General features: G+C 33.9%; 1 protein-coding gene across 1 annotated transcript in view; it reads right to left on the minus strand.

Moving 5' to 3' along the window:
• The window catches only part of ADAM9 (ADAM metallopeptidase domain 9), a 123,104-nt gene that overhangs the window by 43,474 nt on the left and 62,345 nt on the right, over positions 1-17,285 (minus strand). Inside the window, exons 13-14 of the mRNA XM_044659538.1 lie at positions 2,949-3,041; positions 2,090-2,285 (exon numbers count right to left, since the gene is read on the minus strand). Of these exons, the coding sequence (XP_044515473.1) occupies positions 2,090-2,285; positions 2,949-3,041 (289 nt within the window). The remainder of the gene's footprint in view (positions 1-2,089; positions 2,286-2,948; positions 3,042-17,285) is intronic.

Raw genomic sequence — 17,285 nt, forward strand, 5'->3', positions numbered from 1 at the left:
GAACCCTGGGTATGTGAGGCAGTAGGGAATAAGATATGAGAGACAGATTTAAGATTAGTAGAGAAACGATCATGGAGACAATCTGCTGGAGAAACAGAAAGGAATAGTAGCATCAAGGGTACAAGTAAATACTTGGTGAAGAAGGCGGGTATTTCTCATCTTTTAGGAAGAAAGAATGAGGCATCATGTCAAAGAGTTTTGGGGTGTAGAGGAGAACTCATTAAGTGTGTACTAAACATTTGGAATACAAACGCAAAAAGCAAGGATTAATATACATAGGAAAGGAGTGCTGGCTAGGATGAGATGTTTTAATTTGGGGGAGGAAAAAAGATGGTGACTAGAATCCTATGACAAGTGATGCATCCTTTCCTGGATGGCAATGTTGATTTAATTAATGTTCCCAAAATAATAGACAGAAAGGAAAATGTTCAAGAAAGGTAGGTATGGACATGGCTGGAGTGCACGTTGATCAGAGATGGAGCACCAAGATAGAGGGAGCTCCTATCAATAAAGAGTACAGGGCCTCAGGACAAGAGCTAAAATTCCAGATTAAAGGCTGAGGCATATGAGTAAAGCTCTAGCTGGTAAAGGGATTGCCCATTTCAGCAAAACTAGGCAGTTTAAAAGTTTTTAGTCAGGCATGTCAAACAGTGCCCAATCCCTGCTTTTCTGTGTCATGCTTTATTATTGTATGTCAGCAGTAAATTCTCTAGGAACTTGTCTTCATAAAAGGAGAAGTAAAAGCTTTTCTCTTCTGATTAAAAAAAAAAAAGAATCTCAGAGGAAAGGAGAAGATGTACACTAGAGCTAATTAAGAGAATTCACTTTGTTGCAAATTCTACCTAGAAGGTATCCAGGAGAAGATTTTTGGTTTTTTGTTTGTTTGAATAAAATTTATGGCATTTTTCTTTATTTCATAAAGAAAAAAAGAAAAAATATCAAAGAAATCTTCCAAGTAGAATTTTCAAAAAAATAAACTTTTTTTAATTAATAAGTTGCAACATATGACAGGTGAAGAACTTCAAAAAAGAATAGAAATAAAAGATGTCATCAAGGAATTTTATGATCAAGAGAGGTAGCATTAATCAATCACATGGTGATTGAAGATAAATGTATAGCCAAGGCATTCCACTGATACCCTTGTGATATCAAGAAAAATTGAAAGTTTCCAACATTTAGATGGACCCTTTGTGCCAAACTTCTTATAGGACACAGATAAGAGCTGCACAAAACAAAAAGGCTCGGATGGTCTGCAAACTGCATTACTGGAGGATACATTCAATAATGAGATTCTGACTTTTTGTTTTAAGTCAAAGCTAAATTGCTAGGAAAACCTGAGGGTCACAATCTAAGGTCTCTGACCCCTTTTAATATAGCCAGAGTAGATTAATGAACCAGGACTCAGTTTAATAATATATAACGTAATCTGTGTTTAATAGCAGTATTTCACTATAGCTTGTTTCAAACATTCTCTCATAGTTAATACGTAAACAGGTTGTTTACAGAAGAGGATTTTATAGATCATAGAATCACAGCTCTATAACTTGAAGGATCCTCAAAGTTTATCATCTCAAATGTCGGCTGCAGAATAACAAGCTAAATGGAGCAGTAAGGAAAGTAGTCTCTCTTTTACCATCCTTTTACCCTTTCTTTTTTATTAAATAAAATTATTAAATTTATGGCCAGTTTCAAACTTTTCCCTCTTATATTGTCAAAATACCTCTCGTCTTATGAACCCAACCTTTTAAAATAAAAATAAGCATTACAACCTTACCTATAACATCAATCATTTTAGTAAAAGGAACATGAAGACTGGATGTTAGTGAATTCGAGAATGGCACTGAGCATTTTTTAGCTTACATGAACTGCTAATTAGATATATGTTCCTACAGAGCTTCTCACTCTAGAACCTAGGTAGCTAAGCATTTGATAGTAACACTTCAACAAAGTAAACGCATAAGCACAAGCAAATGACAATGAATCCTCACACCAAGGAAGTTTACAAAATTAAAATTAGAACTATTTTAGTTTGACAAATTAAATACAACTTTAAAATTATGCCATTCAAAATATTTTCTAATTGTCTTACTTGAGCCAAAGATGACTTGACACTGAGCATCATAAAACTGACACATGCCACTGTAACAATAAGCTTTATTTTTATGGCATGGATATCCATTTTGAATATAAACATCTAGCTGACAGAACTGTGAAGAGCCATTGCAATACTCTGGAAGATCACACTCATTGGCACTTGGCCGGCATAGAGAACCTCCTGGAAGGAACTGAAGAAACAAAATTCAAATCAAAACAAATACATTTGCTCAATTTTAATAAATAAACCAAAATTTGTCACATTTTATGCAATAACTCCACAAAAATCATTCTATGGCTGCACAGAGGTGACCCTAGATATGCTGGTAGAAATGTAAGCTATAGGAAAATCTACTATGCTAGAAATAGTATAGTATAGTATAGTATAGTATAGTATAGTATACTAGATAGAAATAGTATAATATACAAGAAATAGTATAGTCCTGGTGGCAAATTGAATCTACTTTCCAAGGGCCAACCGAAGTCCATGTGAAAAAGTTATCATAACAAATAGTCAAGGAACTATGTGATATATTATTTTATCATAACAACAAAAAACCACATATAACAACCATTCAACACTGTGTTCTCTTTCAACTCTGCAGTGAAAGTGGCAGAAAAGGGGCCCAAGGACAGATTTATTGTTTTTAGATGCTCAGTAAGTGCTTGTTGAATGACTGATGAACTATACTGAGGGCATTTGCCATGGGAAAATTACTCAATGTCACAAATATACAATAGATCCAATATAGCTTTTTTTCCTAATCACCCAACAAAATAAGTATTCCCTAACTAGACATTTCAAAAGGTAAAGGTTATTTTCATTTTTCAACCAAGAAAAAAGGCTTCCTTACCCGACAGTTTTTACAACAGTCACCATATGCACATTCAGCACCTGATTTAAGCTTACAAGTACTTGGCTCACAGCAAGGGTCCAATTCACATTCCTGTAGATGATATAAATTGGCTATCAGTAAAGAGATAGGACAACAGTACCAACACTGACTCTTAATAACTATGTAAACAATTTAATGAGATGCCATTTTTCATCTTCCTAACGGGAAGATAATAAGTAATAAACAGAAACTATTTTCAACCCCTTGGATTTAACTTGGGTTTTACAAGCAATATAATACTATAAAATCACAAAAATATCATATTAATATCTATAACCAGGACATCATCACCTTTACCACTATTATCAAGCCTCTTCAAAAATAACTTCAATTAGCAGCTAGTCCCTATTATTTATAGATTTCAGCTTTCTAATTTTTTCAAAGTGACTTTGTTATGACCCTTCTATATCACTAGCTTTTTAATGACCTCTCTTCATCTTGTTTGTTTTTTTTAACTTCTCTTTGGGAATGACTTCCTCTGCCCTGGCCCATCTTACTCCTCTCTCATGTCTGTTCTCTGGTGATGTCTCATATGGGAAGGATACCAGAAACTTATATGAGTGGTTGCTCCTTCAAGGGTATTTGCATTTTAGCAGGTAGTAATGCCTTAATGTTACCAACTTTTTTCTTTTTGTATTTTATCTTAGAATCAACAGGAAGCCACAGAAGCTTCTTGGCAAGGAGTGACATGGTCAAACCTAAGCATTACAAGTGTCACTTTGGCAGCTTGAAGAGAAAGAAGCTGGCTACAGAGATCAATTAAGAGACTATCATGAAGGATTTCTTGCCAAGATGTCTGCATGAAAAGGAAGCAAACTGCCTAGTTCTCCCATACCTAAATCAGCAAAACTCTTGATGTTTGCTCCAGAATGAATGGTCAAGATATCTAGAGAGAAATTACAATAAGTGACATTTTCTATCCAAAAACAGCACAAAAGGGTATCTGAAAGTAGCACTAGAGCACCAGCATGACCAGAGATGGTTCGCTGATACCCTGAAAAACTTTTTGTCAGAAGGGAGGAGAAGCAACAAAGTAGAAGGTTCCCATGGCAAAGTCCCAGTGGCCTGGGAAGTACCAGGGAACAACAACAGGCAGCTGCCAGTGTGGTACAGACTGGCATAGTGCTCATCAACAAATACTATAGCATTTAAGACTGGGATAGCTGATGCCCAGGGATTCTAAGGTCCTTATTAACCTAACCTGAGATGTCAGAGAGGGCCCTGAAGAGCCAATGCTCAAAACCTCAAAGACTCAGGGAAGGTTAACCCTGAAAGACATTAAATCAGTGCAAAATCTCTGAAGACTCATGGTAAAGCCAGTCAAAACTAACCATGACAACAAAAGTACAGTAGAGGGTAGAGCCTAGCTTAGGCACAAAGTTTCAATTTAGAAATAAAAGCTGAAGAAATAAGTGCATCAAAGAAAACACCAAACAGTGCCCTCCCCCCCACCAAAGAAAGGGAAAATAACTAAACAAGAGCGAACAAAAATTCAATAGAAAAAGTTTTCCACAAGGACTACATGAATACTAAGAAATAAAATGACATAAAAAATAAATGAGAAAATAAAAGTTCCTGAGGGAAGAAATGAAAGGAACAAATATGTAGATTAGGAGAGAAGTGGTAAACCTTACCCAAGAAATGGAATCCCAGAAAACTAGGAGAGACCAAGAAGAAATCAATAGCTCCGTAAAGCAGCAAGAAAATTTTTTAAAAAATCAAAATATGGAAAAAAATAGAAAAGATGAAAACTATCTGATATCAAAAGGATTGGCCTGGAAAATAGGTCAATGAGAGATAATTTTAAGAAACATAAATCGCCTTGAAAATAATGGTTTTGAAAAAGCATGGACACTAAATCTATAGAAATAGATCAATTTTCATCAATTACATGTAAAACAATTTTTAACATTCCTTTTTTTAAATTTCAAAGTTCAAAATTCTTTTCCTCCCTTTCTGCCTCTTCTCCCACATCCCTGAGAAGATAGACAATCTGATACAGATTTTACATGTGCAATCATGTAAATCCATACTAGTTATTTTGTGGAAGAAAACTCAAACTAAAAAAACCTGAAGAAGTAAAATGATAGAATGCTTTAGTCTGCACTGACTCCATCAATTCTTTCTTTGGAGGCAGATGGTATTTTTCATCATGAGTCTTTCAGGATTGTCTTAATCACTGAATTGCTAAGAATAGTTAGGTCATTCACAGTTCATGATAATATTGTTGTTACTTCATACCATGTTCTCCTGGTTCTACTCACTTCACATTGCATCAATTCATGTAGAATTTTCCGCAAAGATTTTCTGAAATCATTTGGCTCACCATTTCTTATACCATAACAGTATTCCATCACAATCACTTACAACTTTTTGGGGGCATTCTTCAATTGATTGAGACCCCCTTGATTTCCAGTTCTTTGCCAACACAAAAAGGGCTGCTATAAATATTTCTGAATGAATAGGCCATTTTTTTCTCTCATTTTGGATCTCTTTGGGATACAGTCCTAGTAGTGATATGGCTGGATCAAAAAGTATACACAGTATCAAAATCCTTTGGGTATGGCTCCAAACTGCTCTCCAGAATGGCTAGATTAGTTCACAATTCCAGCAATAGCACTAGACACTATATTTCAAGAAATCATAAATGAAAACTGCCTCTTTCTATTAGAACCAGAATAAAGAGAGATGGAATCTGTCAATTACCTCTTAAAAGGAACCCCAAAAGGAAAAGTATCAAGTATATCATAGCAAAAATCTAGGCTCCCTTGTCAAAGAAAAAATACTATAATCATCCAGGGAAGAAGAATATTTCATGTATCAAGGAACTAGAGTCAGGATCACACAAGACCTGGCAGCTTGCACTACAAATGAAAGATCTTAGAATACAATACTCCAATAGACATGACATAGTCTTACAAGCAAGAATATATTACCTAGCAAAGTTGAGTATAATCCCATGGGAGGAAGAAAAGAGAGTAATGGATCTCCATTAAATGAATAGAGAACTTCTCAAGAACTTCTGATGAAAAGACCATAGCTAAGTAAGAGCTTTGAAATATATACATAAGAATCTCAAGAAACTTAAAATGATAAATGTTTAAGCAATTGAAAGGAGCTGTAAGATGATGTGATGTAAACAATTTAATTATAGAAAAGAGATAAGCATTCCTTCAGAACTTTAATGCCTTCTAAGGGAAGTGAGAGACTTTTTAAAAAGTTAGGAATCCTAGAATATACCTGCAGGGGAAGTGTTTTTAAGATAAAACTCACTACTCTTGTCTGAAAAGACCAAGGAAGGCTAAATAAATACACACACACACACACACACATACACACACACACACACACACACACACTTCACTGGTGTAGAACTATATCAACAGGACTTCTGGCATCAAAATGATAGATTAAGGTATTTCCCAAATACACCACCAATTTTTTTTTTAAAAAAGCCTCAAATGAATTCTGGAGGAGCAGAATAAACAAAAAGACAGGTTGAATCAAGCTTAAGACAATATAAAAGGTCAGCAGGAAAAATCTATCTCACTGAATTAAGAGAGGAACACAATTCAGAGTAGGGAGCATCCCAGCAAGCCAGTAATACACAGTGCTCCATTACCATGGCTCTTATATTCATTGGCAAGGCTTCTATAATCTGCAGCCAGGCACCAATCAACCAGCCAGCCCTACAAGGCCCCTACACCTGGCAAAGCTCCACAGGCATCAAGGCATTTGCAGCTACCATGCCCATTGTAGTCCTGCAGGCAAGCCATGTGGTTCTGCCTCCTACCTGCCAGTCAAGTCATCTGCACATTCAGGGACACAGGCTGCCCCCTCAAAAAAAGAAAAGGCCCCAGCCCAAGAAGTTGGGGAAAGTACACTCTCCACCTTTGGAGCAGGATAGAAAAATAAGCAAAAGACAAGAAAAAACCTGAGCACAGAAAATTTCTTTGGTGATAGGGAAGATAAAAACACAAACTCAAAGCACAACAATATCAAAATGGAAATCCCAAAGGAAAATGTGAAATAGTATCAGGCCCCACCAAAATAAAAATAAAAAATAAAAAATAAAAAATAAATAAAAACTAGGGGAATTAAAATCAAAATCAAATTTTAAATAAATTTAAAATAAAAAAGGATTTTAAAAATCCAATAAGAGAAGTAGAAGAAAAGTTGAGAAAACAAATTAGGATGAAGCAAGAGAATCATGAAAAAAGTCAGCAGCCTGGTAAAGGAGGCATAGAAATGAGACAAAATTGGCCAAATGGAAAGAGAGGCACAAAAATTTACTGAAGAAAACAACTTCTTGTCATGAACAAATTCAACCAATTTGGAGAGCAATTAGGAACTATGCCAAAAGGTCTATAAAACTGTGAATGACCTCTGATCCAGTAATATCACTCACTACTAGGTCTATATATCCAAAGAGATCAAACAAAAAAAAAGTGGGGGAGGGGGAGCTATTTGTACAAAATTATTTATAGCAGCTCCTTTTGTGGTGGTAAGAGCTAGAAATTGGGAGGATGCCATCAACTTAAGAATGGTTGAATAACTTATGATAAATGATGGTGATGGAATACTATTGTGCTATAAGAAATGATAAGCAGGATGATTTCAGAAAAACCTGGAAAGATCCACATGAAACGATGCAAAGTGAAGTGAGCAAACCAGGATACCATAAACAGTAATAGCAATATTATATGGTGAACAACTGTGAATGGCTTACCGATTCTCAGAAATACAATGATCTAAGATAATTCTAAAGAAATCAGGATGAAAAATGTTATCTGGCTGGAGATAAGGCACAGCTAGAGTGTGAATAAATTTTGAAAACAGTATTCCTCACTTTATATTCTTCACTTTTTCTTTTGTTTCATATGAGTCTTATTCCAACATGGTAATGTTCTACATGACTGCTCATGAATAACCAAGATAAAATTGCTTATCATCTTAGGAAGGGGAGAAGAGAAAGAATTTAGAACTTGAAACTTTAGAAAAAAGTTTAAAATTTTTATTACATGTAATAGGGGGAAAATGTTATATTAAAAAAAAAAGAAAGAAATCCCTTAAAAAGTAGAACCGAAATGCAAAGATGTCAGCTTTTGAGATAAGAACATACTGTTTGGCAAAAACTGCTGGGAAAACTGAAAAACAGTATGGCAGGAACTAGAAATAGAACAAACCTCACTTCCAATTCCAAGACAAGGTCAAAATGGGTATATGACTTAGACATAAAGGATGAGACTATAAATAAATTAGGGAAACATAGAATAGTTTTCCTGTCATATTTATAGAGAAGGGAAGAATTTAAATCAAATGAGAAATAGAGAACATTACAAGATGTAAAATGAATAATTTTGATTAGATTAAAAATGTTTGTACAAACAAAACCAATGTAACAAAGATTAAAACAGAAACAAAAGAAAATTTTTTATAAAAAATTTCTCTATAAGTCTCATTTCTAAAACATATAGAGAACTAAGTCAAATTTAGAAGAATACAAGCCATTACCCAATTGACAAATGGTCAAATGATATGAATAAGCAGTTTTCAATGAAGAAATCAAAGCTATCAGTAATCACATAAAAAAAATGCTATGAATCACTCTTGATTAGGGAAACAGACAGTAAAAGAACTCTGAGGTACCACCTCACACCTATCAGATTGGCCAATATGACAGTAAAGTGATAAAAGCAGAAGGGGACGTGGCAAAATTGGAACACAAATGCACTCCTCATAGAGTTGTGAATTGATCCAACCATTCTGGAGGAAAATTTGGAATTATGCCCAAAGGGCTATAAAACAACACATACCCTCTGGTCCAGCAATACCACTAGGTTTGTATCCCAAAGAAATTTTAAAAAAGAAAAAAGGGGGAAAGGACCTTCTTGTACAAAAATATTTATAGCTTTTCTTTTTGTGGTAGCAAAGAATTGGAAATTGAAGAGATGTCCATCAACTAAGGAATGGCTAAATAAATTATGGTATATAATTTGGTATTTTATATATATATATAATATGATGGTGATGGAATACTATTATTGTGCTGCAAGGAATGATGCATAGAATAATTTCAGAAAGAGCTGGAAAGACTTATATGAACAGATTTACTCTCAACAATATAATGATCTAGGTTCTAAGGAACTTATGACTAAGGATGCTGTCTACCCCCAGAGAAAGAACTGTTGGGAGTCAGAATGCTAATCAAAATATATGATTCTTTATTTTAGTTTATTTGGGTTTTTATTTTGGGGTTTTAGTTTTACATGATTATTCCCTTACAAAAATGAACACTATGGAAATGTTTTGCATGATAATACATGTATAACCCAGATTGAATTGTCTGCCAGCGCTGGGATGGGGGAGGGAAACAGTTTGGATAATATAACTTTGGAAAATTTATTTGCAAATTTGTTAGTACATGTAATTGGTAAGATAAAATATAAAAATTAAAAATTAAAAATTAAATTATTTTAAAAAGAACTGAACAAATAGTACAAAAGCTTAATGACTAATCCCCTAAAAAATGGAATTGGGCTAATGATTTCATGAGACATGAAGAAATAAAACTAAATCAAAAGAATTGAAGACTATCACTGGAAATGAACTATCACTGGAAAAAAAACCGATTTGGAAAATGGAACCAAGAGAGAAAATTTAAGAATTGTAGGACTACCTTAAAGTCATGATCAAAAAAAGAGCCTAGACATCAAATTACAAGAAATTACCAAGGAAAACTGCTCTCATAATCTTTATAAGAAGAAAAAATAGAAACTGAAAGAATACACCAATCACCTCCTTGAAAGACATCACAAAATTAAAACTCCCTAGAATATTATAACCAAACTCCAAAGCTCCCAGGTCAAGGGAAAATATTGCAAGCAGCCAGAAAGAAACAATTCAATTATCACAAAGCCAAAACCAAGATTACACCAAACTTACTAACAGTTTCTACAATAAAAGACTGGAAGTCTTGGAAATATGTTTATTTCAGAAGGTAAAGGAGCTAGGATTGCAACCAAGAATCATATACCCAAAGAAACTAATAAGTATGTTCCTTCAGGAGAAACAATGGGTCTTTAATGAAATAAGAAGACTTTCAAGCATTCCTGATGAAAAGACTGGAGCTAAACAAAAAAATGTGATGTTCAAATAAAAAACTAAAGATAAACATAAGAAAGTAAACAGGAAAGAAAAAACTTAAGGGATTCAACAAGATTAAGCTATTTACATTCCTATAGGGTAATATGATACTGATAACTTATGAACTTTATCACTATTAGCGAAGTTCAAAGGAGCATATATAAACTATTAGCGAAGTTCAAAGGAGCATATATAAACAGAGGGAACCAGAATGAATTGAATATGGTAGACTGCTATAAAAAAACAAACAAATCAGAAGTAAAGGTGAGGAGGAATGCAATGGGAGAAGAGGAAGAAGAGAGGATAAATTATCTCACATGAGAGGGCACAAAAGAAGGTATGACAGTGAAGGGGAAATTGGGAGAGGGTCAAAACCTGAACTTTACTCACATAGGAATTGGCTCAAAGAGAAAAAAACATTCATGGTATAGAAATCTATCAGAACCTATAAGGGAGTAAGAGAGGAGGATAATAAAAGAAGGGTCAGGGGACTGATAGAAGGGAGGGTGAATTGATGAAGGCAGTGATCAATGACAAAACATTTGTGTGAAGGGAAAGGGTAAAAGGTCAGAGAATGAAGAGGGGAAAGTAATAATAACTGTGAATGCTAATAGGATGAATTCACCCATAAAATGGAAGCAGACAGCAGAGTGGATTAAAAATTAGAATTCTTCAATAAGCTGTTTACAGGAAACATATCTGAAGCAGGGAGACACACACAGAGAAAATGTCCTGGTTCAAATCTGGCTTCAGACACTTCCTAGCTGTATGACCCTGGAAAGTCACTTAACCCCAATTGCCTAACCCTTACTACTGCACTGGAACCAATACCTATACTCATATCAATTTCTAAAACAGAAAGTAAGGGTTTAAAAAAAACAGATCTAATTAAAAGAGACAAGGAAAGAAACTACATATCTTGATAAAAGGTATCCTAAACAATAAAGAAATATTAATACTAAATATATATATGCACCAAATAAATGGGCATAGCTTCCAAATTCTTAAGAGAAGCTAAATGAATTACAGAAGGAAATACAGTAAAAACTGTATTAAAAGGAGACCTCAACTTTCCCTTTCAGAATGAGAGAGAACATTGTACACAGAGACTGATACAATGTGGTACAATCGAACATAACTGACTTCTCTATTAGCAGCAATGCAAGGATCCAGAGCAAGGCTGAGGGACTTATGAGAAAGAAAACTAGCCACATTCAGAGGAAGAACTGTGGGGGTAGAAACACAGAAGAAAAACAACTGCTTGAACACATGGGCTGGTGGGGTTATTACTGGGGATGTAGACACTAAACGATAACTCTAGTCCAACTATCAATAATATGGAATTAGGTCTTGATCAATGATACATGTAAAACCCTGTGGAATTGTGCATCGGCTAAGGGGGTAGGGGGGGGGGGGTTGTGGGAGAGAGAAAGAACATGAAATATGTAACTATGGAAAAATATTGAAAATAAATTTTTTTTTTTAAAAATGAGAAAAAAACTAACCAAAATAAATAAGAAATTAAGTAAGTGAACAGAATTTTAGAAAACAAAGATACGATAGATCTCTGGAAAAAAATTAGATGGTAATAGAAAGGTAGAAAGGGATATATGTTCCACTCAGTGGTTTATGACATCTATACAAAAAAAGACCATGTACTAGGGTACAAAAACTTCACAATCAAATGCAAAAAATTAGAAATATTACATGCATCCTTTTTAGATCATAATGCAAAAAAAATTATAATCAACAAAGGGATATAAAAATATAGATAAAAAATTAATGAGGAACTCAATAATATAATCCTAAAGAATGAGTGGATCAAAGGACAAATCACAAAAACAATCAATAATTTCATTAAAGAGAATAATAAAGAAACAAATACCACAATATGAGATGCTACCAAAACAGTACTTAGGGGAAAATTTATATCTCTAAAAGCTAACATAAGTAAAATTGAGAAAGAGAAGCTAAAAAAAACTAGAAAAATAACAAACTAAAAGTCCCCAATTAAACATCAAATTGGAAATTCTGAAAAATCAAAGATGAAATAAATAAAAATGAAGGAAAACATGGAACTAAAAAATAAGAAGAGCCAATTATATAGGTGGGGAACAATAAAATAGATAAGCCATTGGTTAATTTGATTAAAAAAGAAAATCAAATTACCAACATTAAAAATGAAAAGAAAGAATGAAATTAAAACAATTACTAAGAGCTATTTTGCAAACATGTCAATAAATCTGACAATCAAAGTGAAATAGATAGATATTTACAAAAGTAAAAGATGTCCAGGTTAACAGAAGAGGAATGATAATGTTTAAATAGCCCCACCTAAGCAAAAGAAATTTAAAAAATCACCAATGAACTCTCAAAGAAAAAAACCCACAGGGCCAGATGGATTCATAAGTAAACTGTACCAAACATTTAAATAATTAATTCCAATACCACATAAATTATTTATAAGAAAAAAAGGTGGTCTTATCAAATTCTTATTATTAAAAAAAAATATGGTGCTGATTCCTAAACCATTAAGAGCAAAATCAGAAAAAGAAAACTATATACCAATTTCCCTAATACATATTAATGCAAGAATGTTAAATAAAATACTACCAAAGAGGCTACAGCAATATATCACAGAGATCATACATTATGGCGAGTTTGGAGTTATACCAGGAATGCAGGGTTGGTTTGATATTAGGAAAACTATCAATATAATGGACCACATAAAAATAATAAAATCAACAGAAATCATATGATTATCATTAGAGCCAGAGAACTTTTGAGAACATATAATACCCATTTTTATTAAAAACACTAAAAAGCCTAGATCTTTTTTTAAAATGGGCAATAACATCTATCTAAAACAAACAGCTAGTATCTGTAATGAGGATAAGTTAGGTTATCTCAATAAGAACAAGAGTACCTAAGATAATTTACTTATTCAGTGCGATAACTATCAAACTTCCAAAAAACCTTTATAGAATTAGAAAAAATATAAAAATATAACAAAATTAATCTGGAAGAACAAAAGATCAAGAATAACAAGGGAACTAATAAAAAAAATGGGAAGGATGGAGCTTAGCAGTATCAGATCTTAAATTGTACCATAAAGCAGTGATCACCAAAACAATCTGGTACTGGCTAAGGGATAGAAGGGTGGATCAATGGATTAGACATGGGATAAATAACTTCAGCAATCTTGAGTTTGATAAATGCTATCCACATCTAGAGAAAGAACTGTGGGAGCAGAAAACCAGAAGAAAACATATGATTTGTCACTTGTTTATATGGGTGTATGATTTGGGTTTTGGTTGTAAAAGATTACTCTATTACAAAAATGAATAATATGGAAATAGGATTTGAGTGCTAACATATGTATAACCCAGTGAAATTGCTTGTCAACTCCAGGAGAGGGGAAGGAAGAGGGGAGGGAGGCAATAGAAATCATATAACCATAGGAAAATTTTTTTTAAATAAAAATAAAAATAGGGGGAAAAAAAAGAAAAATCAGTAAGATCAGGAGTGAAGTAAGAATGCCCATTACTATTCTAAATAAATACTGTACTAGAAATGGTCACTATAAAAATAAAAGAAAAATAAATTGAAGAAATTAGAATAGGCAACAAGGAAACTAAATTTATCACACTTTGAAGATGACATGTTCATATACTTAGAGAATCCTAGGAAGTCAATAAAAAATTAATTGAAATAATTAAGAATTTTTTAAGGTGGACAAATAATTTTATTTTGTGCATGCAAATACATGTCAAGTACTGCAAACTTTTTCCATCAATTTTCTCTCAAACACTGAAAACCATGATGCTCTATTCTGTGAACAGCCAAAGCTAATATCTTTTTACTTCAGTGCTACAGCAAAAACACACAGAATTCACTCTTTGCTATTCAGTATCATCACAACCTTCATTGTTCCATCTCTGCCCTCCCCGCAAATTCAGGCCTGTACTCTAGTACAAGCCTTGCCCCATTTAATCCTATTCCTATAGCACAAAGGGAAACATTACAATTTGGAAATTCAAATTGAAATAAATGGAATAGAATTTATTCCCATATATATCCCCCATTTCATTGTACAGAATTATTTTAAATTATAGTTTTAAATAGAAGCTGAGTATATGCCTTAAAAATGAGCATTTAAATCCATCTTAGAGATGGTGCCTGCTTTATACATGATGGGTGTACACCATCTTTAATTTCATTTACATTTCAATCAAACAATAGATTTGCAAAGAAAATGTCTAATATAGACGTAAAAATATTCACACTAGAGCTTCACAATCGGTTGTACAATTGACAAACAGGCCTCTTTTCCCAAACTTTCCAGCTAAGCAAATTTATAAAATGTAATCAATGCAACGAGAAAAAACATTTTCTTAAACTTTCAGGGAAAAGAATATGCAATAAACAGTATAAATGCAGACAGCAGATGCTGCAAGCTAACCACGATACTCCCAAGTGGCTGTACAGTGGGTATGTGCAGTACCAATAAAAGCTACATGTGTTGTACCACAACTACAGTATAATTGTTTGCCCAGCTAAAGAGAACGCATGCACTTCCATGCCTTGGATAAACTGAGGTCTAATTCTTGATAGACTGATGGGATATGTGCAAATGACCTTGGCTTTTGGCAGTACTATATGCAGCCAGTGTTTATGTTTTGCTGGTTTGATATTATTTTAGAAAATTGGGGGAGGTGGGGAAGATGCTAATTTGAGGTTTACGGGATTACTGTCAATGTAATTCCATTGTCAATGGAACAATGTGGAAAATTTTGACATACTAATAATCCTTGACACTAGGTGCCTAGGATATTCCCTTACCAGCAAAGTGATAATTGGTGACTTCTAGTACCAAGGGATTAATTGCACATTTAATCAGAAATATGGACACATCTGAGTTCTGCTTGCAGAAGGGGTCCATTTATTGAAGGGATTCTCTAAAGTTAGTGATCCCACCAACACTGTGTTTTTACTGAAAGACCAGAAAACACTTTCCAAGAATTTCTTCATTGGTAGCCCTTTCCCCTTTAATTAATTTCCCCTTTAATTATCTATCAATACTGGTGACATCCTGCCTGGAGATTGACTCAAGTGAAGAGTTAGGTACTTCTCAGACACCGTGCAGAAACCACATGCAGCTGATACTTAAACATGTACTTCATACTAACAAGCCAACTCGGGCTTTTGACAACTGTCAAAAGTATGCTACATGAGGTTAGAAAGACTTTCCAAATGATTCAACTTTCAGGTCTTGCAAACGGTTGTACACCACTTATCAACTCATCCTATAACTCGGAATAGCACATAATTTGGATGTACTATATCCTTAGCATCAACTTCAAATTCAAGGTAAAGTGATTAGATTCATATGACAATGGTAACTGCTCAGTACTCAAAAGTGAGGTAACCCTTTCATTGTGTCCCTTCACACAATGAAATAATTTGAAAAATTGCTGCCACTTGGTGACTGAACATAAAATTTTCTTTGAAACGTATAGTGCACAATTTTTACCCATGCCTCTACGATACCGATCTCTTGTCATAAGCTTTTGAAAGAATGAGCTTTACAAACTCTTATATCCTTTAAGTTTGCTCAGGAGACTACAATAGTAATATTTTATGATGACCTATGTATAAAATGAGGCCATGTTAACAGGTTTCTCCTATGCTACTAATTACCCTTATTGTTTGTGGAACTTAGAAAGATATCCAAATCTAACAGTACTCTATAGACTGTTGTCAACCCTTTTCCCTGGACAAGTCTTAAAGTGCATAGGCCAAATGAAGCGAATATAACTATTCAAAGGCAACATGTAGAAATTGGTTGCCATGCAATTATTGGTGGTTTAGTTTCTTGATGCTTGAAATCTTTTGACTTTCAATACTCTTAAGTATTCACATGTTTATTGGAAAAGGGACTACATGATGGGAAATCATTACCAAACAGAACTAAGTTCTGGTTTACAGCTTCTTCACCATGGCACTTTTGTGGCGGGGAAAAGGGGTCACTTTTCTGCTCTTTTCAAGTGCCTCACATCCAATTCCTTTGCCTCACAATACACCCACAGTTACAAAAGCAAGGCTGCTACTACACATAGTAATGATTCAATACAGAATAACTCCAACACAGAATCGATTCCTATGTTAGTAGTAAGAAAGAATAGTTTTCAGGTTGGGGAAATAATGTTCTATGGGACCACCCGCTGCAAGAAAAGCATTTTTTTGTTGTTATTTTGTCTTTTTTTTTTTTTTTTTAAACAATACATCTGTTCTGAGACATACCAGTAAGGTTGGCAGGTATACACTAAATGCAAATAGTTTCACCAGACAAGTAGGCAAACATCTAAGCAGTTATCTCAACCCCCTCCAGCAGAGCACAACCAAGTTTTAAAATTGCAATTTTAAAATTAAAAAGATACGGTTAAATACACAAGATCAATTTATGTAGTATATATTCACCCTCAGAACATGCTGAAGATGGTCTGTGTAGTTCTGTTGCACAGAGGGTTCTTTCCCTGAGGGCGCATAAGGAGCTCTCAAACTGTTAATAGGTCTCTATTTTTGTAACAAAATAGTGATTTAAAAATCTTAAAAAAAAATAATACATCAGCTTCAACATGGAAGATCTCACTATTTAAATATCCAAGAAATAGACATACTGGTTTGCATATACTTGGGGAGGATCACATATAGCAAAGAAAATATGTCGGAAGCATTTCAAATGTAGTAAGCTCATATTTATAGAAAGGTTCTGATATAAATTATACAACAATCATGTTCCTGTAATATCCTAGGCTAATTTATAACATCAGAAATAAGTTAATGTAACATGGTTTACTTCCTATTCATTTCAGGCTACAAGGTGAAATAAATAATATTTCTTTGCAGGGATGGGGAACAATGGCCACTGCAACAAACAGTATTAGCCAAAGGAAACTACATAAAGGTTACTGTGCTGTTATGCTACAAACATCTTCATACATCTGAGTATTAAATAAAAATGTAATAAGAATTTTATAAAGTTACAGGATAAAATAAATGCACATACTAGCATTTCCATATATTACCAACAAAGTCCAGCAGCAAGAGAAAGAGAAATTCCATTTCTATAACTGTAGCTAATATAAA

The sequence above is a fragment of the Gracilinanus agilis genome, chromosome 2 (genome assembly GCF_016433145.1).
Source record: "Gracilinanus agilis isolate LMUSP501 chromosome 2, AgileGrace, whole genome shotgun sequence".
Classification (NCBI taxonomy): domain Eukaryota; kingdom Metazoa; phylum Chordata; class Mammalia; order Didelphimorphia; family Didelphidae; genus Gracilinanus; species Gracilinanus agilis.